At 56.5% G+C, this 25,862-nt stretch overlaps 1 protein-coding gene across 4 annotated transcripts in view; it reads left to right on the forward strand.

Moving 5' to 3' along the window:
* The window catches only part of SFSWAP (splicing factor SWAP), a 69,045-nt gene that overhangs the window by 32,208 nt on the left and 10,975 nt on the right, over positions 1–25,862 (forward strand). For 2 of the 4 annotated variants that reach the window (XM_047093173.1, XM_047093175.1), the window contains 6 exons: positions 315–408; positions 1,295–1,466; positions 7,592–7,822; positions 8,852–9,042; positions 18,140–18,405; positions 25,123–25,248. In XM_047093173.1, coding sequence (XP_046949129.1) covers positions 315–408; positions 1,295–1,466; positions 7,592–7,822; positions 8,852–9,042; positions 18,140–18,405; positions 25,123–25,248 — 1,080 coding nt within the window. Of the gene's footprint in view, positions 1–314; positions 409–1,294; positions 1,467–7,591; positions 7,823–8,851; positions 9,043–18,139; positions 18,406–24,964; positions 25,034–25,122; positions 25,249–25,862 lie in introns of those variants that run through there. The other 2 variants (XM_047093176.1, XM_047093174.1) reach the window with 2 other exon arrangements.

Raw genomic sequence — 25,862 nt, forward strand, 5'->3', positions numbered from 1 at the left:
ACAAAAGAACCTGCCGTGTAATCAAGTCCCGTTCCACGCCTCGGGTGTGAACCATCCAGCGCGGGGTGGCGGTTACAACGTGACGGCACGAGCGTGGGCGAGCCCCGCGCCCTCCCTACGCCTCGTCCCCTTGCCCGCGAGGTGGGGAGGGTACGGCCGTTGCTTCTGCACGCGGCCGAGGCGGTACCTGGCTTGAGTGGGTCGCCGGAGGGCGTCGGGGACGGCGTCTGCCGGCGGCGAGCAGGCAGGAGGAACCCTGGCGCCATCCGGGGCGCGTGCCCGCACGAGTGACTCACCACCCTCTCCGCTCCTAGGTTTGAGTTCCTGCAGCCCTGGCACCAGTATAACGCCTATTATGAGTTCAAGAAGCAGTTCTTCCTCCAGAAGGAAGGGGGCGACAGTGCACAGGTGTGTGCAGGGCAGGGAGGCTCCGGGTTCTGGGCGCGGCAGGGATTTTGTGCCTACGGGCGGGATGCAGGAACGGGCTCGCTGAGCCCCTGGCGCGGACGGTCGTGCGCAGCACATGCCGTCTCTACGCTTCCCCGCCTCTCAGAGGCGAAACCGGTGTTTGGGGTCCGTAGTCATAGTTCACTGATGAGCCGCGTGGCCTGAACGCAGCACCCGCGCTCTCCAAGCGTTTGATGTCCCGGTGGCTGTTATTTGTAACTGCTTTTGGTGGAGGCCACATACCATATTCGTACAACGTCTCCTTCCGTGCATAAAACGTAGACGTGTGTGCACTCCGGGCCGCAGACTTCGTCCTCGGGTGGCCTGCCCCCGGGCCGCGTCCCCACGTGTGACCCTCAGGCCCACTGGACGCTGCTCCTCCTGCCCTTCGAGTGCTGTCCTGTTCCACCCCCCTCGTTACATGGCGCCCTGACGTTTTGTTCAGACCTGCTTCAGTAGATGGCGTAGGCCTTGCTCGTTGTCCGTGGGTTTCTTCGGACTTCGCGCCTGTGATCGCTCAGACTGAAGCATATGGCTCACCTGCGGGCGGTGGGCACGGCCCCGAAAGGGTTCTCGGGCATCCGCGTCCAGAGGAAAGGCCGTGAGCATCGGCGCCCGGGCGGTGTTAGAGCTCTAAGACGCGTTCTGTGCTTCCAGCGGGAAAGCCTCACGCGTACTCCCCTTTCCGTTCTGCTGTATCAGACAATGGCAGGTCTGAGTTTCCAAGAGTGCGTTCCTTAGTGCTGCGTGAGCAGTAACATGTGGTCCAGCGGAGTCTGTCGGTCTGTCCGTGACCCATCCTGGGCGGTTCCTTACCGAGCAGCTTATGGTCACGTTTATTGTCTAGGCTGTGTCAGCACCAGAAGAGGCCCCGGCAGAATCTGCCCCTGAAAAGCCAAGTGACGCTGGGGAGGACAGTGTGTGCGAAGACTCGGCCGACGCAGGAGGAAGAGGAGGCCCCGGGGGGAAGAAGGAGGCGTCGTCCAGTAAGACGGTCGCAGACGGGAAGCTGGTGAAAGGTACGCTGCTGCCCGTCTTGGCCTTGCGGGGTTCCTTCAAGTTCGGAGAAAGGTGCCTCTGGCCGCAGGGCAGGGGAGTCACCGCTGTCAGGTGGTCGTAACAAAGCTTCCGTGCGCCACGGTGCTCTCCTGATTCGGGCCCGTGTGGACCTGAGCTCACGTGAGGTGTCCCTGTTGTGGCAGTTCAGTGAGAACGTTTGGCGTGTTTCAAACGATGTTTCATATCTCCTTGGACTTCTGACAGCACACTTAGGTGCACACTGTTGTACTAGTGAAATCAGTCGTCTTTATTTGTTCAGTGGCATGTCCCGAGGCCTCTACCGGGCAGGACTGCACTCGCTGCATCTGGTTGCCTTTTGTGTTCTTGGAGTTCTTCATCTAGCAGGACAGATGTGCATGGAAGGAAGCCAGCAGAATAAAAAGCGGGGAAAAGCTGACACAGGCACGTTAGCAAAGAAGTGAGCGGTCGAGTGTGTGAAGATGCATTGAGTCCCGCCGTGTGGAGACGAGGAAGCCTGTGGGGAGGAGGGGTGCACGCCGGTGTTGATGGTGTAACGGTGGTCCCAAGACCAGGCTGCCGTCCCCGGTAGAGGCTGTGCGGGCGGGGCTTGGAGTGGCGGGTGGGTCCCGGGGAACAGCCTGGAAGGTGTCCGTGGCCAGCTCGTGGGCTCCCAGGGGCCAGATCAGAGGAGCAACTGCATCCAGTTGGGTAACTTTGTGAGGACGCTGGGCACAGGGCCGCCTGGGGGTGTTGGTGGGACCGCTGGTCAGTCACAGAGCTGCAGGAAGGGGAGTGGGAGAGAGAGTGGGCTCGTGGGGCAGAGGCGGAGGCCAGGCAGGGGCAGGGTTGGGGAGGGCGGCAGGGCCCGGGGGAAGGCCTGTGCTTTGCATTGAGGGGCCTCGTGGCACAGGATGGTGATCCAGACTAACCAGGCCGGCCCCGACGGGTGACAGCGGGGAAAGTCGCCAGACCGGACATGCACACAAGGGTCTTTGAGCCTCTCGTTCCAGGACTTACCTGAGCACTCGTGTTCAGCCCCTCACCCTTCCCGGCCGCCTTCAGACGCTCGTGGAAGTAACAGAGGAACGTAACGAGTAGAGAATAAAATCTCTTGTTGCTACGGAAGTGGGGGAGGCTCTTACCGTCCACGTTGCGGGCCAAGGCAGCCCGCCCAGAATTTCCCACCCAGGGAAGAGAGGGACACTTCAGGACTCGGTGGCAGTGAGCCCCGGGGGAGCGCACTGTCAGGCAGAGAGGGGACAACAGGCGGCCTGCCCTTGAGCCAGGGCCACCTCCACACCCCCACGGTCGTGTGGCACCTGGGGCGGCAATGTCCCGCTTCCCTCCCACCCGCTGCCCCGGGCCGTCGGCTCCGGACGGGCACCACGGCTTTGACGGCCCTGGCTTGAACCTCAGCACGCGGGCGCCAGGAGCCAGAGTGACTGAGCACCAGGGCCCAGTGCGGCTGGCGGTGTGACCTCCGCGTAGCCCGCTGAGGACCAGCTTCCACGTGGTAAGACAGTGAAAGCCTGAAAGTCAGGCCCGATGAGAAGACAGGTTGAAAATTGTTCTCCTGTCCCAGGCAAGAGGACGGAGGTGGCAGCAAAGCATCCACAGAGAAGAACAGGCAGTTGTCCCCTGGGCAGAGAACAGGCCTGTTGGTGCATCAGACCCACGTCTGCACCGTAAAAGCCAGATGATTAAGGTGTGTCTGAAATTCTGAATGAGCAGTATTCTGGATGCTGTCGGGCACAGACTTTTACAAAGTAACGAGAGAAGGTGAGGACAATGAGAATGTTTCTTCTTCTTGATTTTTTTTTTTTTTTTTTGAAGATTTTCTTTTTAAGTCATCTTTACACCCAGTGCAGGGCTCGAACTCCAACCCAAGATCAAGAGCCACACGCTCCACCGACTGAGCCGGCCGAGTGCCCCAGTGAGAATATTTCTTGTCAGAAAATTATCACACGCGTGAAAACCTCAAATAAAAACCTACATAACCTGGCGTGCTTATGTTGAGAAACAAAAACCATAACGAGCCTTCAACTCGACAACCTAGAAAGAAACCGTAAAGTGCCTCTAAGGAAAGCAGGAGAAGGGAATCCATAACAATGAAAGTGGGAACCAAAAAAAAAAGAAAGTGGGAACCAGTGAGAAACTGGTAAAGACCAGTAAAACGCGACTGCAGGCTTCCTGCAGAGAAAAGCGGAGGAAACGCACAACACATAGTGCGTGAGGAAACGGTCACAGGCATTTGCAGTGCGTGGATACCGCGTGTAACTGCATTTGAACAAATCTGGAAATAACTGAAAAAATTCTCTGAGAAAGTGTAAATTGCTAAAATTATCTCAAGAGGCGGCAGCGTGACACATGTGTGGGTCTCAGAGAATTTAGGAAGCGTTCACCGTTCAGTGGGGACCACGTTGCAAACAGGCAGCTGGCCGGACGGAGTCGAGGCCAAGCTTGTTTCCCACAAGAGGGCGTGAAACCTGCGGGACTAAAGCCACTGCCACGCGCAGGACAAACTAAGGGGTCCGAGCAGCTTGCTAGCGGCCTGTCGGCCCCTCCCCGAGCAACAGGGACACTAATGCCTCGCCACCCAACCAACGCAGTCAGCCGTGCGAGCAGGCGAGAGCTGTCCTTTGTCTCCGTCCGTAGGTGCTGAAGAAGCATCAGAGTGTCCTCACGCGTGGCTGGGAGAGCTTCTTTACCGTAATAACTGACTCTGTCTTGGGGGGAAAAATAGGATTCCAGATAAAGTATTAAAATGTAAAAATAAGTTCAGTAATCTAAGCGTTGGAAAAGACTTTCTAAGAGTTGAAGCCGTAAATCATAAGGAAAGAATAGTAGGTCTGATGGGGGCAGGACCTGAATAAAGTTAAAGACAAATGTCAAAACGTCGATCGCTAACAGAAGATAGAGGGTTCAAATCCGTACCGTAGAAAGCGTTCATCCATTGACAAGAAGACACTCACTGCAGCGAGAAAACCAGAGACAGAAGATATGAAAAGATCGCTCACAAAAGAAGAAAGATGGTCAGTAAATACATTTTTAAAGTGTATCTTCACTGGCAAATGCTGTTTTTTGCCTCTCGGGTTGGTGAAGTTGGAAAGTGTAATGCTCAGCGAGGGAGGGGCTGCAGGGTGACGGGGACCCGCATCGGCTCGGTGAAGCATGGGGAAGAGGCCGCCTGGCGCAGGGGCCCCTCTCCGCGCGGATGCCCTCCCCCTCGGAGCCGTGGCTCCGCCGGGTAACCAGGCCAGGAGTTCATCACGGGGCTCGCCGGCTTTCCGAAATAAAACCTTGGCAATGGTCGTGGGAGACCGTGTAATAAATTGGAACCTCCAGACCAAGAAATAATAGTCCTGATTTTAAAAATGATCTTTGTGGACACAGAGATGTGGGAAGATGCTGCCTGGGGAGCAGAAGCAGGCTGGAACACGGTCCGGTGTGGCCCCGGTTTCGTGTGTGTGCCCGGGAACCGTGCGGGTGACTTTCTCCCACATCTGCGCTGTGGTGGATCTTCCGTCCTGTCCGCCTGTGGTTTCAAAGTTTTCCACAGAGAACGTAATGACTTGTGAAGGCTGACGCCAGCAGCAAAGCTTGTTCCCGTGCCCCCGGAAGTCTGGGGACGGGGGGCTCCTCCACGCGCGCTGGCTGAGGACTTGCCGCACCGGCCCGGCTCCCGGCCACCTCGGTGCCCACGACAGCCCCGCAGCCTGCAGCCCGGGTGAGCGGGCCGTGGCCACGATGCAGACGTGCAGAGGTGTGGAGGAGAGAGGCCAGGCAGGCTTCCACCAGCTGAGGCTGGAGGAGAAAGAACGAAGCAGGTGGAAGGAGGCAGAGGCGGGGGAGGGGAGGCTAGCAGTGGGTGGGCCGCGCAGATGGAACCCGGGGCCAGAGCCGGGCGGGCGGGGGGTTCGTCCCCACCGCAGGGGAGCCATGGGCGGCCGCAGCAGAGTCATCAAATGCTCGAGTAACCCTTACGCCGAGCGACGGTTTCAGAGCCCTCGCCCTCTGCCTGAGCTAGCACGGGACACTCGTTGGCCTGTTTCGCCTCGGTTTCCTCATCTGTCCGTCGGGAGCCCAGGGGCGTCTCTGCCGGGCCTGTGGGTGTGAGGTGAGGCCTGCAGGCTGCCCCGCTACTCCGTTTGTCTGAAGTCGGGCGAGAGTCTGTGCCCCGCGACGGGGCTGGCTGCTCACGTGCATAAATACCAGACGTCCGCAGTAGGCGTCGCGTTAGCATAGAAAGCGTTCCGGAAGCTTCCGTCGTAAAGTCTCGTATTTGTTGATTGCTGACCTTTCGATTTTGGGGTGACAGATGGCTTGAGAATGATCATTGCGAAGTTATTTTGAGGGGCGCCTGGTGGCTCAGTCGGTTTAACGTCCCACTCTTGACTTCTGCCCAGGTCATGGCCTTGTGGTTCTTGAGGTCGGGGCGAGCCCTGAGTCGGACCGCGCGGATAGCGGATAGCACGGAGCCTGCTTGGCCTTCCCTCTGCTCCTCCCCCGCGCACACACGCGCGCTCTTATTCTCTCTCTCTCTCTCTCTCTCGAAATAAATAAACCATAAAGCTGTTTTGAGATGTAATACTGTAGTCTCAAGTTGAGCAATTTTGATTAACACTTAAGTGAATTTTTTTTGCTTTTTAAGTTTTGCCAACCCTGTTTATTAAAGAGATCGTATTCCTGTAGGCAATAGTTAGCACTGTCGCCCTTGTTTCCTCACAGAGAATTTCAAGGTGTATGAGAGCACCCCACCCGCTCCCGCCGCCCAGCCACAGACCAGGCTTGCCCCTGCCGTTCACTGCAGCCCACCCCAGAGCGTTTTCGGAGGGGGTCCCCGGCATCGTGGCCTTTCATCCGTAAATGATTTAACGTATCTCCCGAAGATGGGACTGTTTCCAGCAGAAGCACAGCACCACGGTTAATACTGACTCCCCAGCAGACCGTGTTTGTGACCCCTGTGTGCTCTGTTCTCAGGGGTTGTCGTGCATCGGGGCGCAGTGTGCAGTCAGTCTGAAGCTGTTTTCCATCTGACGTGCCAGCTGTGCCTTTCCAAGCGTTTTGGATCTGGGGGTGCTCTCTCTTGGGGTGCTTGTGGACAAAAGGGTTATTGGGGTAGTTACGTGCTTCAAGGCCTGCGTGGTTCTGGAGCCAGAAGTGCAGACGGCGGGAGTCTTGGGGGCCAGCTGGGCCACCCCTCCCCACCTGCGGTCACCGCAGACGCATCCCTTCTAGAACCTGCCCTGTTCTCTTGTGGAAAATCCCAAGCACGTGTACAAACAGCGTGGGTGACGGAGCACTGCTCCCCCTCGGAGTTGGCTGTCTGCGCTGCACTTTAAAATTTCCCTTCCTTGTCGTTCACTTGAATGTCTTTCGTGAGTAATAGTTCGTGGTTTTTGAGAGCGAAGACACGACGCAAGCAATTAGGCGTTAAGAACCCGCGTCGCTGTGTGTCTGGAGGAGGGGGCTCCGCGGGTCAGTGTTGAGTGGGTGGGGGGACGGGGAGGAAGGCTCCTTCCTCTGGGGCCTTTGTAGGTCTCTCACTGAAGTCCCCAAACATTCTAGGGGAGGACTTTGAACCACCTAAGCTTTCGTTACAGTGGGTTGAAAGTCTTGTCACAGCTGCCGAGTGGTCAGAGGTGACGCCCAGCACAGAGCAGGCGCCCGGTAAACCGAAGAAGGAAACAGATCCCGTCACTTGCTTTGTGAGAAAAGGCTACCGTGTACGGCTGGGAGTTTTTAGAAATACCTTTTTATAGTGGAGCCGCATCATAACGTCTGACTTGTACCAACTCAGCCACGTGCTGAGCCCAAAAAAGAAGGAAAACCCCAAGAGGAAGTGCCCCTTTACCAGTGCAGCGGCCCTGGATGCCGCTCTGGGCGTGCTCCTCGCGAGACACGCGTGGCGGGCCAGCCTCCCCGCGCCCAGCATGCACTTGAACGGCCCCCTTTGACAACGCAGGCGTTGCCGCCGCCCCCAGAGGCCCCTGGGCGTGAGACGCGGCTGCGCCGGGGAGGCCGCCCCGCAGCTGGCGCTCGCGTGGACGGCGGGGCCGTGGGGGCTCTGCTCTGTGCCTCCGGGTACCTAAACGTGCGTCACCATGTTCACTTTTCCCAATAGCTTCATTTGCTCCAATAAGCTTTGCGATCAAGGCCAAAGAAAATGACCTCCTTCCCCTGGAAAAAAACCGTGTTAAGCTAGATGATGACAGTGATGATGATGAAGAAGGCAAAGAAGGCCAAGAAAGTTGTAGCGGCACCGCAAACACGACCCCGGCAGTCGCCCCGCCCTGTGCGGTTGTTGAGGAGAAGCGGCCCCAGCTAACCCAGGAGGAGCTAGAGGCGAAGCAAGGTTTGTCAACACGTTTTACACCTTCTTGAAAGGCAGGCAGTGGCACAGGACTAGCCTCCTAAGCCCGCAGCGCTGGGACGGAGCCCCCAGCCGGGGCACGGCAGGACCTGGGGGCAGCTGGTGCTTGGTGCACGCGGAGAGTTCTCTGGTAGAGCGGTGGGCACTGCCCTTCCTAAGCTCCGGATGCAGTGCCCCCGGCGGCTCGTTCTAGAGAGCGCGTTACTGGGGGGTGGGGGCCTTGGCGCTCTGAGGGCCGCCTCGGGTCGAATGCTCAGCCCGTGATCCCGGCTCGGCTGATGGACCCAACTAGGAGATACCCTTTCGTGAGGCCTTCTGCCCACAGACAGGCCCTTCGAGAGGACGTGGGCCGGAGCTGGTTTCCAGACTGGGACTTGTCTTCACAGGTCACAGCCTGGCCACCGCCGGCCCCCGACCACCAGCAGTGTGTGGGAGGGCCTCTCACAGTCTCTTACCCCTAAATAGTTCTGTTTTGCGCTACAGCAGTTAGCAGTTCCTGTCTGTCCTAACTGGTTCCCGGACGTTGCTTTTCCTGCACGTGCACAGACAGGTGACACAACATTTCCAGGTGGCTCCTGAGCAGGCTCAGGCCAGTGCACCGGGTCCCCTCGTGCACGTACCGCTGCGCACAGAACCGTGTGTCGGGACGTGCTCGAACGCAGCGCCCCTTGTCGGGCATGAGCATTAGGGACCCGTGTTCACGAGAGCCTAAGGCTTTCTGAGGGTTTCATGACTCCGACTCTCCCTGGTGTGGAATCCCATCCACCTTCCGACTTTGATTTTGAGGGTGAAATATTTAAAATCCTAATAGTAAGCATTATGAACTAACTGCCTCACAATTCAGCCTGCCTGATTTGTTTACTTATCCTGAAATTTGTGTCCTGTTAATCTCTTAGAATAACCGCGTTGTATCCCGTGACCCTTTCGCTGCTTGTGAAAACTAAGATAGCGAGGTGTTTTTAGAATAGCACTTGTTCTAAACATCACTTTTTCTGTCGTTCGTTTCTTAAGCAAAGCAAAAGCTGGAGGACCGACTGGCGGCCGCTGCCAGGGAGAAGCTGGCCCAGGCGTCCAAGGAATCGAAGGAGAAGCAGCTTCAAGCGGAACGTAAAAGGAAAGCAGCTTTGTTTTTACAAACCTTAAAAAATCCCCTACCAGAAGCAGAAGTCGGAAAAGTTGAGGAAAATCCTTTCAACGTAGAGGTAAGTGAAAGTCCACATCAGCATCGCGGGTGAGAGTGGGTGAGTGGGGCGTCTCTGGCCACTCGGGTCCCCAGCCTGAGAGGGGGCTGTCAGCAGACCCCGCTCTTCTGCAGGGGCCGGCGTGCTTCCGCTGTGAGTTTGGGGAAGACCCCGTTAGGGTACTCTCGGCCCTGGGCTTCGCGGGGGGGGGGGGGGGGGGGGGAGAGACACATTCCCCTGGGGACAGACTCGTCCAGAGCAAGACCTGTGACGTCTCGGGTCCACATCAGCGTCAGTACTTGAATTGAAAAAGAAAACAAGCTGTGGTCGCTCCCGCCTTTTCTGGGGAGGGCCAGCACCTCTGCCAGCGTCGCCCTCTGCTCCCGCGGGCTCGGCACGTCCACACACCAGCGTCCCCAAAGTGTCTTTTGTAGTGGCCTTTCCCTGGAACGTAGAAGCAGTCCTGCACTGCACTCTTTCCCTTCGGTTCCGTTGACATTTCTGAGAGCCCAAGGCCGTTAGTCAAAGTAGATCTTGGCCGCTTACAGCCGCTTGGTTTATGTGTTTTGCGTGGAAAACAGCTCACGGAGTTCAGGTCTCCCTCCTCCTGCTGAAGGCCGAGCCCGTGCTGTCTCCCCTCAGGAATCGGTCCGGAGCCCTCAGGCCTGGCGGGCGGCCTCAGAGCCGGGGTCGGCGAGGAGGGCAGGAGGGGTGGGCTCCTGCGGGCTGTCCTCGGACCGGCCTCGAGTGTGCAGAGGCGTGGGGGTGCCCAGGGGGATGCCGGGACACGGCCACCTCCGCTCTTCTCCCTGCACTCCCGAGGCGGGCCACCGGGTGTGGGCCCAGGTGCCCCCAGTCCTGGGCTTCGGGGAGCCACGGCCCTGTGGTGACGGGCCCGGGGAGGCCCGGGACGTAACAGAAGTTGTGCGTGTGGCAGGGGAGCGGGCGCAGGGGGGCCCTGGGTGCACTGCCAGTTGCCTGCGTTGTCCGTTGTCCCGGTGTCGTTGGTGCGGCGAATAAGAGACTGAGGTAACGGCCACCTGCATGCGTGGACTCAGCCAGTGCCGCTACACGCTCGCGTCTGTTTCCCAGCGACGCCGTGTTGGAATGCAGACTCCGTCCCGGCCAGAATTCCTCGTCGTCAACGCGGTTTTTCCCAGCCTGCCGTGTTGCCTGGTCACGGCCCCCAGAACTCTCTCCCTGTGAGCACGAGACAGGCTTCCGCTTAGGCTTTTCTCCTGTGTCTCTTTCTACGCGGCCTCGCCCACCTGCCGGGTTTCCAGCGTGTTTTACGTCTGCACGACGTAGAGATGGGTGTTTATGCTTCCCGTTTGGTCACCAGGTGGATCTTCTTGCGCATCTAGTGGGACAGATTGTGGGTCCTCAATGATTTGAGCAGGAGTGCAGCGGTAGTAGCAGATGGTAATAAACGTCTAACTGCTTTGAAACAGAAATACTTTAGTCACCTTGGCAGTTGTCATAACCGGGATTCAACTGGACGGTAATCTCAGCTGAAAGCAGCTTCTGGGGACAGGTTACCCTGCCCGCGTGTGTGTTCTGCGCGTACCCCAGGCTCAGAGGCGGCACGTCCGACCCCCGCTGAGCGGGAGTAGGATTGTCTCGTGCTGGGGACCTGAGCTCAGCGGGAGCAGGTGGCACCCCAGGTCTGTGTGAGCGGACGTGCACGGGACAGCATGAAGACACCGCCCAGAAGGCCCCGGGCCGGAACCCGGCAGGATTTTGCTGTGGCTCATCTGCCCCAGGGTGTAGCAGGGTCTGCTTTCGCTGTTACTAAAGCAGGGCACGCACGTGTCCAAAACGTTCAGGTGCGAGGGACAGGTACAAAATGGAGAGAAGTTTGGTTTCCTTCTTGTGTGCTGTTTCACGATTCCTATGGAAATTTTCATTTCTTACTTTTATTTTAGGTTTTTACTTTATAAAATAAACATACAGTTGATTATTATAGTTCCTCTTAAAAAAATTGTTTTAATGTTTATTTTTGAGAGAGAGAGAGAATGCACAAGCAGGGGAGGGGCAGAGAGAGGGAGAAACAGAATCCAAAGCAGCTCCAGGCTCTGAGCTGTCAGCACAGAGCCCGACACGGGGCTCAAACTCACGAACTGTGAGACCGTGACCTGAGCGGAAGCCAGCCGCTCAACTGACTCAGCCCCCCCAGGCACCCCTCGTTTGAGCCCTTTTGAAGCCCCCTGTGCCGTGGCATGAAGCACACTCCTCTCGTGCGCAGCTGTCACTGCCCTCCGTCTCCAGGACTTTTTCATCTTCCCAAACGAAACTGTCCCGTCAACCACTGGCTCCCTGCCCCTGGCGCCCACATCTCTGCTGTCCGTGTCCATCAGCCTGGCTGGTCCTGGGGCCCTGTGAAAGTGGGAGTCCTACAGTGTCTGTTCCTCAGGGACCGGCTTCTTCGCTTCACGGAACCTCCTTTTTCCAGGTGCATAATGCTGCATCATGTGTGTGCGTGCGCTCCATTTCATTCTTTGTGGGTTCTCACGGGAAACGGATCTATTTCTGTGTGTAGGTTTAAATGTCGCAGTAACAGGACCGGACCCTACACGTTATCCTGGTTTTTCCATCCTCAAAGAGCTGTTTCTGTCCACATCGGGGTCGTGCTCGTTGAGGATTTACTGGATGCATGACTGTCCGGCCTCTCCCACGTTAGCCCTTAACCTGACCCGGTCAGTGGTGGGCGTGCACACTGTTCCCGGGGCCTCGCTACCGTGACCGTGACCACGGTGCTGCTCTGAGCCTGGGTCCTGTCTTGCGCACTCGCTTCGGTGCGTGTGTCCATGGGGCGGATGCCGGACCGTGGAAACGCTTTTAAATATCTGCTTTCGTGCCCCCGCCAACGCCGCTTATCACCAGCCTTTGATCCTCATCCGTCTGACAGGCGGAAAGACAGCAACTGTGAGGGTTAGCTTGTGTGTGTTCGCTGCGGGGGTGCTGAGTGACTTCACAGGCCCGGTGGCATCTTCGGCCCCCGTCCCCGAGAGCCGCCTTCAGAGCCTCCCCTCGTTGCCTCCTGGCTGTCTGCCTGTCTCTTCTCTGTCACCAGTGTCACAGACGTTTCTCTTTGTCCACGGGAGTCTGCACCGCGTGGAACTACTTTGGTTTAAGGAGCACGTGGCTGGACACGATGCATTCACCAAATCACTCACTCAGCCACTCATTGCACAGGCCGCCTTGGAGCCCAGCCCAGCTCACACTTGCACGTACCGACCTGCCTGTCAGGAGAGGGCACGTTATGTATCTGGGGGTAACCTGAAATGATGTCCTAAGGTGTGTTTATTGACGGGGGCGGATACTAACAGAACGCTAAGTTTTATATAAGTTTTGTGAGACATAAAGATCCACGCAAGTGGTACTTAGAAATCCCCGTGAACGTCTCACTTTTGGGGTGTGCGTGTGCTCTTAATTCAAAATGAAGGGAAACCGGGGTCTTCAGTTTGAACCCCCCTTGGGTTATGCAGTCATCTGCACAGTGACAGCACATTTCAGGACACCTTCTAGACACCAGCAGTTTGTTCAAGTTAATGATCCTGCTGGGTTTACAGGCTGAACAGGAGTCTGCGAGGAGGTGGGAACAGGAATCAACCGCGCGTGCTGAGCCTCTGTGTTTCCAAGGCACCGAGGCCCTCCGGAAGGTGACTTAGAAGCCTGTGTCTCGCCCAGATGCCCACACAACCCCGTTTGTCCCCCAGGACAGTCTAGCGGGGCACAGAGCAGCCAACCCCAGATGAGCCGTGGGTGATGCCTGGGCCCCTGGGAGGCAGAGGGGCGCACGGCCTGCCGAGGGGAGAGGGGGTTTGGGTGGGGCCTTGAGGAACCCTGGTAATGAGGGTTGACAGATTGCGGGGACCCTCCAGGGCCAGCGGCGCTCAAGTGGTGGCGGTGGGTGCAGCGCAGCGAGGCCCTGACCGGCACCGCGCGGCACGGGGGGGCGGTTGCAGGAGCCGCGTGCTGGGACCAGACTGGGATGCGGACGAGCAAGAGCGGCATTTCCGTGCGAAGCCCGCGGCGGCCACAGCGCAAGGGCAGGACGCGATGGCAGTCCGGGCAGCAGTGCCCGAGGCGGGGACCGCACAGAGAGTCCTCCGGGAGGGAGCACCGCCGGTCGGATCAGGGCAGCCGGGTGGCTTCAGGAGCGAGGGCGCGCGCTGCGAGAATGACGCACAGCCGAGGTTTCAACGTGCGGTTTTAGAGGACGCGATTCCGAGCCTGCCATCTGGAGGCGTGTGTGGAATTGTCCCGTTTTATGGTTACTGTAGTGTCGTTTCACACGTGAGGCTTTATCTGGAGATGCGAGTTCGTCTGGTTTCGAGCAGTTCGTGGTACCGCGGCAGGACGGGACTGGCTGGCTACTGAGCCGCTTAGCGGGCAGGTGCTTACTTCGCTGTGGTTCAGGGACTGAGCCGCGTCATTTCCGGGGTTACTGGAGGGCGGGGCAGGGCAGGCATTCTTGAAATTCGCTCTGTTTCTCACAGACACCACTCAGACCAGCCTGTGCACTGCCTCCCCCGTGGCGGCTTGCCCTCTGGTGCTTTTTGCTGGGGTGTTAACGTTCCACCCCCCACGAGACGGCTCCGCTGGCTTGGTGCTGCCCCGCGCGCACCCGTGGGCACCCCTCCTGCAGCCCTGCGCGCACCCGTGGGCACCCCTCCCGCAGCCCCGCACACACCCCTCCTGCAGCCCTGCGCGCACCCGTGGGCACCCCCCCACAGCCCCACGTGCACCCCTCCCACAGCCCCACGCGCACCCCTCCCGCAACCCTGCGCGCACCCGTGGGCACCCCCCCCCGCAGCCCTGCACACACCCATGGGCACCCCCCCCCGCAGCCCCACGTGCACCCCTCCCGCAGCCCCGCGCGCAGCCCTGCACACACCCGTGGGCACCCCCCCCCCCGCAGCCCTGCGCGCACCCGTGGGCACCCCTCCTGCAGCCCCGCACACACCCCTCCTGCAGCCCCGCGCGCAGCCCTGCACACACCCGTGGGCACCCCCCCCCCGCAGCCCTGCGCGCACCCGTGGGCACCCCTCCTGCAGCCCCGCACACACCCCTCCTGCAACCCCGCGCGCAGCCCTGCACACACCCGTGGGCACCCCCCCCCGCAGCCCTGCGCGCACCCGTGGGCACCCCTCCCGCAGCCCCGCACACACCCCTCCTGCAGCCCTGCGCGCACCCGTGGGCACCCCCCCACAGCCCCACGTGCACCCCTCCCGCAGCCCCGCGCACACCCCTCCCGCAACCCTGCGCGCACCCGTGGGCACCCCAGCCCCCCAGCCCCGCGCGCACCTGTGGGCACCCCTCGGCTGCTCGTTGGCTCGTTGATTGCAGTGCGCAGGGCGGCCTGGCCGGGTGCCTTCTGCAAGCAGAGCAGGGAGGTCTGGCGTCAAGAGGTATGTGAGCCGGGCGGCGGAGACTCTGGTTAACCCAGGAGCGGCAATCACGCACGAAGCCGTTACTTTCCAAGACACACGCTGTCCAGTACGGTGCACGGTGGCCACTCGCCATCCGTGGTCATTTAAACGTAACCTAATAGGAATCAAATAAAATTCAAAATTCAGGTCCTTGACCGTGTCAGCCACATTTCAAGTGTTCAGTAGCCACACGTGGCTGACGGCTAACTGCAGGGGACAGTGCAGAGACGGCGTCCCTACCGCTGCAGCGGAGTGCGGACTAAACGGCTAGTCGTTTTATCGCGTGGCTGCTGTGGTTGCCCATGTCAGAAACCTGCCCCGCTGCCCCCACGTGGCTTCAGCAGCAGCAGCAGGACATAGTGGGGCTCACACTCTGAGTCGTGAGGGCAGCGATGCCCCGAGGATTCCTCTCCAGGCACAGCCCACACAGTCCCCACGTGGACGTTCCGGACAGCTCGACCTGGGTCGTGTGCTTCTCCCTCAACCTGGCACGATGACCAAGGAGATGGAACGTTCTAGTCTGTCTCCTGCTCAAAGTGAGCCTCCTCCGGTATCCGTGATGGAGGGGGGAGGGGGCACAGAGGGCCGGCGCCCCCACAGTGTCTGCACGGCTATGAGAGCGGCTGCCAGGCTGCGGAGGGAGCCGGCGTCCACTGCTCACGTTCCCCTGAAGGGGGTGGCCCGCTCGTCGGGGTCCCTGACACATGCTGACACAGAGCCTGCGCCCAGCACTTGCGCGCTGGGACCCGCTGGTGGGCTGCAGGGACTGTGCGGGTGGTGTTTGTTACCCTTTTAGTCCTTCATTCTCAAGTCTGATTACTGGGTTTCTGAATATTCTCTTGTTGGTACCTGTAAGCTGAGGTCATCACAGTGAATCCTCTCCATTCAGTTGGGCAGAGGCCCCCATACTAAGGGTGAAGGATAATCGTTTTATTAGAATAAGTAGATCTCCTGACTTCGGCTCGGGTCACGATCTCGGGGTCTGTGAGTTCGAGCCCCACGACGGGCTCTGTGCCGACAGCTCACAGCCTGCAGCCTGTTTCTGATTCTGTGTCTCCCTCTCTCTCTGACCCTCCCCCATTCATGCTCTGTCTCTCTCTGTCTCAAAAAAATAAAAAAGGTTAAAAAGTTAAAAAAAAAAAAAGGATAAGTAGATCTTCTGAGTCGATTACAAGGAATGTTGAAAATGTTGGCCTGATTACCTGTTGCATCAAAAGGAGCAGTAAACTTCAGGCACAGTGGGGTACCGCGATCACAGAGAAGCAGTAACGATGCTCGGAGGTAGGAGTTCTCGGGTCAGCAGTAGGAATATAAACAGAAACCCAGCCCGTGAGCTGCCGGGCACCCTCCCTGTGTCTCTGGCGGCCTGGTGCCCGGTGACCGACAGGGCCACGTGCTCCCACCCCTCCTTGGAGGGCAGCGCTGAGTGCCGCGGCTCTGTCCCCTGCGGAGGTCCCCCCAGAGCAGGCTGCTGGCTCAGGCTGGAACGTCTGCCTCGGCTTCCCCGGGAGCCCCCTGCCCAGGCTCAGGAAGGACAGATTCTGGTTGTGGCCCCGCGCCCACTCGCCTGTCACACGGGCCCTGCGTGCCGTCCCAGGGTGCCGCTGCCAGCTCCATCCCTGGCTTCCGTCTTGCCCTTTGCACAACTTGTGTCCCTAATTTATCGGGAGTCTGAAAACACACCCCGAGCTGGTTTTCCCACTGCGCAGCTGGTGTGCCACCAGCCGGCACAGCCAGGCCCTGCCCGCAGCAGGACACGGGGGCCGGGCGGAGCCCCCTCATCCGGCCTCTAGAGCTGCCTGGCGTCCTGCGCGGTTTCTTGTGTTCTCGGCTCGCAGTGCCGTTTATTCTGCCCAGCGCCAGAGCGGACGCGGGGGCTCTCAGACATGGAGGTGGTTTCCTGTCGGGTGTTGAGATGGGCTCCCTGAGCCAGCACAGGCCGAGCCTTACAGACATGCGGGCATCGCTGCCGCCTGGAAGACGGGGAGTGAGGACCAGAGCGGGCCAAGCAAGGTCTGTGCCTTCCTCCCAGCGGCTCCCGGTTCCTGAGTTACTAGACGCGCAAGAACCCGCTTAGGCAGGGCGCTTTGGGAGCAGGGGGGTTCTCGAGCGTCTCGGGTTCTGCTCACCCAAGGCCAGGTGGGAGACAGAGCCGGGAATGGCCGAGGGGTGAGCGCGGCTCTTTGGATGAGTGCCTTGCATTTTCTCTTCAAGCCGAGGAAGCAGGATAGCTTTAGTAGGAAGCGCTGTCCTGGTCAGCCTTGTCCCCACAGAGCACGGGGACGCAAGGAGAGGAAGGGAGTGGTCGCAGAGTTGCACCGACCCTCCCCCCCGTTGGGCTGCAGCACCTGCCCGGCCTTGTTCCCAGAGTCTCCCACCCGAATCCGCAAGGCGCACGGTGACAAATCTCAGGGTGCAGGATTCTGTGCGTGTCTTGAGGTGTAGCGTTTAATGACTGCAGGTAAAGGTCATTCAGAGTGAACTGGAGAGTGACCCTGCTCGGGGACCACGGGTGGGTGGCCCCCGAGCACCAGGACAATGGGAAAGGAAGGTTTCAGGGGTTCCAGTTTTGATGGGTATTTTTTTTTTTATAAATTCATTTCTTCATTTTACAATTTGATGTGGACAAACTAATGTCAGTGGAAGTGGGATTGCCGTCTCGTGTTTAAAGGTTGAGCACTATTCCGCTGTCCAGATGCACCACCTGGAACCGGGACCCTGACGCCCGTCACAGAGTGCCGTGACATGGGGCCTCGGGCGTGCATCTTGCACACTTGGGTGGGTGCTCTTCAGAAGAAATTCCTAGAGATGGCATTACCCTGGGTGAGGCTCACAGCTGACGGATCGCCCACCTCCCGGTCTGTGTGCAGGTGTTCTTTGCAGTGGGCATTCTCTCTGCGTCAGTTCACTTGGATAAAGGCGTTTATGGTGAACAGGAGTCTGTCGAGCGTAGTCCTGTGCCAACTCAGCACGTGAGGAGCCTGGCTTGTGCCCGGGGGGTTGTCTGGTTAACGATTGCTGTGTGAACTCTGTTCTCCCCGGGGTCACCGAGCCGTGACAGGCGTGCAACACCACACGTGTGCAAGGTCTCCGGCACGATGACTTCGCTTAGATGTGTTGCAGAATCGTGACCACAGTAGGTGTAGTTAATATCCATCAACTCACAGATACAGGGTGGAAAGAAGGCAGGGTTTTTTCTTTTTACAGAGTTCTTTGAATCAAAGGGATGTCTTTTCATTCAGATCTTCTTTAAAAATTATTTTCAGACTGGTGTAGAGATTCATAAAAGCCTAATCATAACTGGAGGCTCAAGAATCTCTCTGTTGATGTGAAGTCACAATTATTTATGAAGGAGCAAGTGCAGCTCTTTTCTTAAACAGTGTCCTTGGAGCAACGTTCCCGTCATCAGATCCATCACCGCCGGGTGGGGCTGGTGAACGACCATCTGGGGAGACCGTCGCTCATACGCTTGGTGTTTACAGAGCCACCATTTCCCTGGAGACACTGGGGCGACGTTTTAGAGCCATAAAAAGGGACGTGGTCTTCTCTAGGAGATGTTAGTACATTATTGGTGTGAATAACGTGTGTGAATAATTTCAAGCCCAAGTTGAAGCTTTATAAGTATGCATTCACAAGTGTCTTGTTTTCCTTATTAACATCTGGAGATTTTCTTTTGTTCCCAGGAAACCAGTACTGGGCCCTGTCCTCTACTGACTGGAGGCAGACCTCTGCCAACTTCAGACATCAAACCCCCCGAAGGGCCCTCCAGCAAAAGTAAAGACCCCCCGAGAGAAGAAGAGAAAGAGAAGAAAAAGAAAAAGCACAAAAAGCGATCTCGAACAAGATCACGCTCCCCCAAGTACCACTCGTCATCCAAATCCAGGCCTCGGTCCCACTCGAAAGCCAAGCACTGTCTCCCCAGTGCCTACCGGACGGCGCGGCGCTCCAGGTGGGTGTGCAGGGTGCTCGTGGCACGGGTCTGCTGTGGGTGGTGGGTCCTCCGTCCCCAGAGTGGCAGGCCTGGCCGAGACGAGCGAGTGCGGACCTCGTGAGTGCTCACGTGTGGATCAGCTTGCCAACCCAAATGACATCTTTTCAAGATGTCTTTTGTTTAATTTCCAAAGCTCATCAACTACTGACAGTTTTTTAAAAAATGGATTTATTTAAATGTTAACAGGTCTTAGAGGCGGGCCCAGCACATCGGTTCGTGTGTGAAAATTCACAGGGGTGGGGTCTTTTGTTTGAACGCGTGGACTTTCCTATGCTAACGCCTGTCGAGTGCATAAATGTAATGGAAGAGATCCGGACCGCTTGGGCTGTGCGCAGCCCCTGCATGTGCGTGCAAGGAGGGAGGCCTGGGCGTGCCCGTCCACGTCTCAGCTGATTTGTGTCCAGACCTCCCGTCAAGAGGCACTGTTTAGCCAGAAGCCACCTTCACAAGGTGTTTGAGAAAGCATAAGATTTCAAGCCGCGATATGAACACGACCCTTAACGAGTCACAGTATTTACTGTTTAGTACAGCCGGGGTTTTTTTTGGTCTTGTTTTCCGTTTGTTTTTCAAGTGGTTTACAGGAGGTTTGGAAAGCAAACCTCTGGTTTTAAAACCTGCGTCTCACATTGCGATCTGTTAGTAAGTGTTGACTGGACTTGGCTTGCTTTCTCTGGCCCGACGCTCGGGCTGGCGGGGTCTTGTTTGTCCGCTGTAACTGATGCTGGTTTTCCTTTCCAGGGAAATGATGGCTGTGCTGCTCTTTTGATGCTTAAAACGAAGTACGCTCGTGCACATTTGCCTCTGAATATATCCTAAAAACAACATGCTTTCCCTATTTTTACTCACACCAGACCTCAGAGGCTTGACAAGTATTTACACTTACTTATCAACAGTGAAATTGCACTTGCCTCCACGATAAATAATTTTGATCCTTGGTGTCTGCGATTTTAATAGTGCTCTAGAAGTTCTGTCATCACACACACACCCCAGACACGCATATTCGTATAGGCACACGCACCACACACGCCCATGCAGATACCCAGACACCCACACACCTTGCCATTTTTTCCATAAAACGAACAACTTTGCTGACGTGGTTTCAGTGTGTAGATGCCCCCAGGAATTTGTATGTATACAAAAGACATTTTAAAGTTTCTTTTTCGAGAGAGTTCTTTCTGATGAGCCGCCCTCCAAGCAGGAACGGAACGCGCCCAGTAAACTCCTGGCCGGCTGTCCTTCACTGCAGGGCTCTGACAGCGGAACGTAACTGACTCCTCATCCCTGGTCTGGGGTCCTGTGTGTGCTCTCGGCAGCTGCGGGCCGTGCGCGGTCCAGGCTTTGCTGGTGCTGGCCTCCAGGGGCCCGAGCGCGCTTGGTGTTTTTGGCAGTGAATTGTTGACATGTGGAAAATAGTGAAGTTGTAACCGAATATTGACGTTGCTAATGAGACGTCATGATTTTTTCTTTAACTGTCCATCTTTTCAGGTAGGGTTACCCATTACAGACATAACGTCTGCGTAGGACCCGCCAGGCTTGCTTCTTAAGGCTGGCACACACTTGAATGGCTGTTTCGTACCGACTCCTGCCAGCCCCACCGTGTTCCCACTCGTGGTAGGCTGCTGCGGTTGAAACATTTTCTTTTACGTGTCACGTGACTGAAGTTTTACGTAAGATGTAGAAAGTCAAGGTTACAGCGCCCTTTTCTAGCAGAAGTGATCTGTATGTTAACGCAGGGAACGTTTGTGTGCCTGGGTCCAGGGACACATTCTGTCCGAGGTATAGGTGATTCTGGGTCCCCAGAGGTCACTCACTCATAGAAGAATCTTCAGTTTTGAAAACCAACACGTTGCTTCTCAGAAGGCAACAGTCACTACAACAACATGGTGTTTAGTGTCTTTTAAATCAACATTGATTAGAGGAACCTGGGTGGCTCAGTCAGTTAAGAGTCTGACTTCCGCTCAGGTCATGATCTCACAGTTTGTGAGTTCAAGCCCCGTGTTGGGCTCTGTGCTGACAGCTCAGAGCCTGGAGCCTGCTTTGGATTCTGGGTCTCCCTCTCTCTGCCCTTTCTCCGCTCGTGCTCTCTCTCAAAAATAAATTTAAAAAAAAATGTTAAATCATAACTTATTGAAGTATAAGATTTTTCTTCTGTTTTTTATTTTTATATCACGTTAGGTTCTCTGCCTTAAGTGGAATGAAGAAGTACTCATGTGCTTTATTTATTGCCTAAAAATAAGATTCGGCTTTAATAGCTTAGGTATTTTTTTTGTTGGTAATTTTTTTTTATTTTTTTTGTTTTGTTTTTTTAATTAGTTTTTTCTTTTTAATTTACATCCAGGGTATTTTTTTTTTTAATTTTTTTTTTCAACTTTTTTTTTAATTTATTTTGGGGACAGAGAGAGACAGAGCATGAACGGGGGAGGGGCAGAGAGAGAGGGAGACACAGAATCGGAAACAGGCTCCAGGCTCCGAGCCATCGGCCCAGAGCCCGACGCGGGGCTCGAACTCACGGACCGCGAGATCGTGACCTGGCTGATGTCGGACACTTAACCAACTGCGCCACCCAGGCGCCCCACATCCAGGATATTTAGCATATAGTGCAACAATGATTTCGGGAGTAGATTCCTTAGGGCCCCTTACCCGTTTAGCCCTTCCCCCCTCCCACAACCCTCCAGCAACCCTCTGTTTGTTCTCCATGTTGAAGAGTCTCTTATGTTTTGTCCCCTCCCTGTTTTTATATTATTTTTGCTTCCCTTCCCTTATGTTCATCTGTTTTGTCTCTTAAATTCCTCGTGTGAGTGAAGTCGTATGATATTTGTCTTTCTCTGACTAATTTCACTTAGCATAATACTCTTCATTTCCATCCACGTAGTTGCAAATGGCAAGATTTCATTCTTTTTGATTGCCGAGTAATACTCCATTGTGTATATATACCACATCTTCTTTATCCATTCATCCGTCGACGGACATTTGGGCTCTTTCCATACTTTGGCGGTTGTCGATAGTGCTGCTGTAAACGTGGGGAGGCATGTGTCCCTTTGAAACAGCACACCTGTATCCCGTGGATAAATGCCTAGTAGTGCAATTGCTGGGCTGTAGAGTAGTTCTATTTTTAGCTTTTTGAGGAACCTCCATACTGTTTTCCAGAGTGGCCGCACCAGCTGGCGTTCCCACCAGCAGTGCAAAAGAGATCCTCTTTCGCCGCATCCTCGCCAACATGTGTTTTTGCCTGAGTTGTTAACGTTAGCCATTCTGACAGGTGTGAGGTGGTATTTCATGGTGGTTTTGATTTGTATTTCCCAGATGATGAGTGACGTTGAGCATTTTTTCATGTGTCGGTTGGCCATCTGGATGTCTTCTTTGGAGAAGTGTCTATTCGTGTCTTTTGCCTATTTCTTCACTGAATTATTTGGTTTTTGGGTGTTGTGTTTGATAAGTTCTTTGTAGATTTTGGATACTAACCCTTTATCTGATAATGTCGTTTGCAAATATCTTCTCCCATTCTGTCAGTTGCCTTTTAGTTTTGCTGATTGTTTCCTTCGCTGTGCAGAAGCTTTTTATTTTGATGAGGTCCCAGTAGTTCATTTTTACTTTTGTTTCCCTTGCCTCCGGAGACGTGTTAAGTAAGAAGTTGCTGCAGCTGAGGTGAAAGAGGTTTTTGCCTGGTTTCTCCTCGAGGATTTTGATGGCTTCCTGTTTTACATTTGGGTCTTTCATCCATTCTGAGTTTATTTTTGTGTAGGTATAAGAAAGTGGTCCAGGTTCATTCTTGTGCATGTCGCTGTCCCGTTTTCCCAGCACCACTTGCTGAAGAGACTGTCTTTATTCCTTTTTTTTTTTTTAATTTTTTTTTAACGTTTATTTATTTTTGGGACAGAGAGAGACAGAGCATGAACGGGGGAGGGGCAGAGAGAGAGGGAGACACAGAATCTGAAGCAGGCTCCAGGCTCTGAGCCATCAGCCCAGAGCCCGACGCGGGGCTCGAACCCACGGACCGCGAGATCGTGACCTGAGCCGAAGTCGGACGCTTAACCGACTGAGCCACCCAGTCGCCCCAAGACGTTCTTTCCTGCTTTGTCAGAGATTAGTTGGCCATATGTTTGTGGGTCCATTTCTGGGTTCTCTACTCTGTTCCATTGATCTGAGTGTCTCTTCTTGTGCCAGTACCACACTGTCTTGATGATGACAGCTTTGTAATACAGCTTGAAGTCTGGGATTGTGATGCCTCCTGCTGTGGTTTTCTTTCTCAAGATTGCTTTGGCTAATTCGGGGTCTTTTCTGGTTCCGTACAAATTTTAGGTTGGTTCTAGCTGTGTGAAGAATGCTGGTGTTACTTTGGTAGGGATTGCAGGTATTTTTAAACTATAATCTTGTAAGACTGAAATTAAGGTCATCTTGAGAAATTTCGATAAGATCACCTCTGGTGTTTGTTTTTGGTAAGTCAGTCTGTATGTGGCTTCTGAATGGGGGCTCCAGGCAGAGGTCTGGGCCTCGCCATTTCGAGGTATCGGGTGCTGGGTCCACACGGCTGCTCGCAGCCTCAGGGCTTCTGCTTGGGGAGGAGCTGGGGATGAAAACGACATTTTCTAAGTCATATTTAACATTGAAAACCAACTCTAGCCCGCCAAATTGGGGCCAAATTTGTAATTCCTTACCGTGTTCCCCGTGGTAAAGTGCAAAGCAAACCAGCGATGGTAATGAGTTTCACGTCCCGCCTCCGCATAAGGTACCCGTGGCTGACGCTGCGCGAGCTGGTGCCAGCCAGCCATTGGCCGGCCGCTCTCCTTCCGAGGCGCAGACCCAGACCTAGGGGGCGCCGCAGGCGGGGAGAAGCCCAGGGTGCTGCCCGGCCAGGACCTGCGCTGCTCCGGCCGGTCCGTGCGGGCCCTGGTAGCGGGGCGGGCTGCCGTGGGGAGGAAGCAAGGTTTCGGGAGCAGGGTTTGCTCTGCCTTCGTGTGTGAGGCCCTTGTGATTGCCCCGGACACGGTGCCCGAGCTGCCCACGCGGGGTCTGCTTCCTGCACGTGTTGTGGTAGCAACGTGGCCCGCCTGCTGGACAGAATAAAAGTGTCAGCGCTTCTTTAGTTAAAATAAAATCCAAGTGTTATCTGATGGAGCGGACCGCCCCGGTGCCGGACGGGCCTCTTTCCCAGATAACTTCAGGGCTGCCGGTGACGGCCACCTGATCCCAGTGGTCTGCGGCGTGGCCCTGTGTCAGCGCTCCGGGCTTGCGGGCCGTGCGCACTCCCTCGCTCTTCCTGATTTTCGGGTCTGTTCTGGAGCCTTCCCCGGGGCTCTGGTGCCGCCCTGCCCGGCACCTCTCGTTCTGAAGGAGAAGCGTGTGTCTCCGTGTCGCGGTTCCCCGGCCTCCGCGGACGCGGTGCGCGCGGAGCCCAGGCCCGGGACTCTCGAGGGAAAATCTGGTAAAATATCAGGGTGTCTGACTGACCTCCCCGTTGTAATGGTCACATACAGATCTTGGGACGGGTCTGCAAAAAACACCAACACTGTTTCGTGAGCTGGAGGTGAGCCCGAGCCCGTGACCGCGTACCTGGAGCAGGCTCACTCCGTGGCGGGTATTTTTCACGAACGGCTCAGGGTTTTCTCTGTGATGCCGGAGGGTGGGATGTGACGATGAACTGATCTTTAGAACGACAGCGTGTGTTATTTGGGAGGTTTTAGTGCAATTAAATTGATTCTGTGTGGAATCCTTTATGGCAAAATCAAACCGCTCCTCGTATTATTTTTGACTGGGTTGTCATAGAAACAGAACAAAAAGAAACGGGGTTTTTTGGTCCAGGTTTCTGCTCACTATACGTCTCCCTGAAACGGTAATTTCACTGAAGGAACAAACACTAAAACAAGAGTCCAAAACCCATCATCACGGGACCCCCCTCGGGGGGCCTTGGCCCCCAGCGCGCGAGGGTCTCGTCGAGTGGCGAGCTGTCGCCGCCCGCGGGCCTGGCTGCCGTGTGCGGCCCGCGTCGCTGCACGGACAGAGCGAGCGTCTCTCCAGGCACACAGAGAGGAAGAATAACATATTTTAACAGGTGGTTTTGCATCCAGAGAATCTCATAGACTTAGATCTCATAGATCGTCCACCCGAATCCCCACGAGAGGCGGCAGGTTCTGGATTGAGCCGCCACGGCCTGTCCTTGGTTCGCGCTGAGGGGCCGGACGGCCATTGCGGACGGGAGACGCTTCCAGGCTCTAGTTTTGTGGCGCTCTGGCTTCTTCCCATTGCCAGCACTCAGGACACACAGAAACAACTCGCTTGGATGTCACTGCTTTTCTTACGTCCTTCTGATAGAGATGTCAGTGAGCTGAAAATTGCTGAGGGAGGGAGGATGCGCAAAGGCCAGGGGAAGGCCGAGACGCCGCAGGCCTGAGTCAGCCGTAAATCACCTGGTCCGATCTGGGGTCGGGGAGGATCGGGGCTGCTGACCGTGGGCACCCGCAGCACATACTCCAGCCGCAGGAGTGTTGCACGCTGGTTAAGTTCAGCATCGGTGTGACAGGTGTCCCGGACGGGGGAGCAGAGTCTGACTCCACCTCAGAGTCTGATCCGGTTCCACGTCGGGAGAGTGGTAAGGCCGGGTGAGGGGGGCCCAGAAGGACAGATGGGGTGCTGGCCAGACAGACAGCAGAGCAAAACGCCTTGTCTTCCTCTGCGCAGGTCCCGGTCCCGGTCCCCTCGGAGAAGAGCGCACTCTCCTGAGAGACGGAGGGAAGAGAGGAGCGTCCCCACCGCCTACCGGATGAGTAACAGTCCGGGCGTCAGCCGGAAGCGGACCCGGTCCAGGTGGGGGTCTGTGAGCTCACAGAGCGTGTACAGGAAGTGTGCAGATGGGGCACACGCTCGGAGGTGGGGCTGGGGGCACCCGGCAGCTGTCCCTCGGACACTGAGCCCTTCCGGTGTTCTCCTTACTCCAGGACTCCGAGCGCAGGCGGCTCCGTCGTGCCGGGCCCCCACATGTAGCCGCTGCGGGCCCCACACGCGCCCTGCTGACAGGGAAGGGAGTGTGGGGACACTGGACAAGGGAAGTGAGGGAAAGCCTGCTGCCACCCAGGGAGCAGGTGGCCGTGGGCCGGTGTTCCTGAGCGTCGACCCCTCAGCCACCACGCCTGGCCCCGGGGCCTCTGTCCCAACCAGCCAGCGTCCCCAGCTGCCCCTCCTGGGGAGGGACTCTAAGGCCCCACACGGAAAGCCCCTGCGTTCCTTGAAGGACACGTCCAGGCCATCTGTGCCTCCCTGGGGCACGCGGTGGACAGGCCAGAGCGTGCTGAGTCCTCCCGTCCAGCCGGGGTGCTGCCCGCTGACCGTTTTGCGTCACTCAGCCTCTTTGTTTCCGTCCTCCCTGGAAGGGAGCGGCCTCACTGGCGTGTCCCTGTGCGGGAGTCCGCAGCCCCGGCTCC

This window comes from Lynx rufus, unplaced genomic scaffold (genome assembly GCF_022079265.1).
Source record: "Lynx rufus isolate CCGP_SWC_20201006 ecotype Redwood Valley unplaced genomic scaffold, mLynRuf1.p SCAF_33, whole genome shotgun sequence".
Taxonomy (NCBI): Eukaryota; Metazoa; Chordata; class Mammalia; order Carnivora; family Felidae; genus Lynx; species Lynx rufus.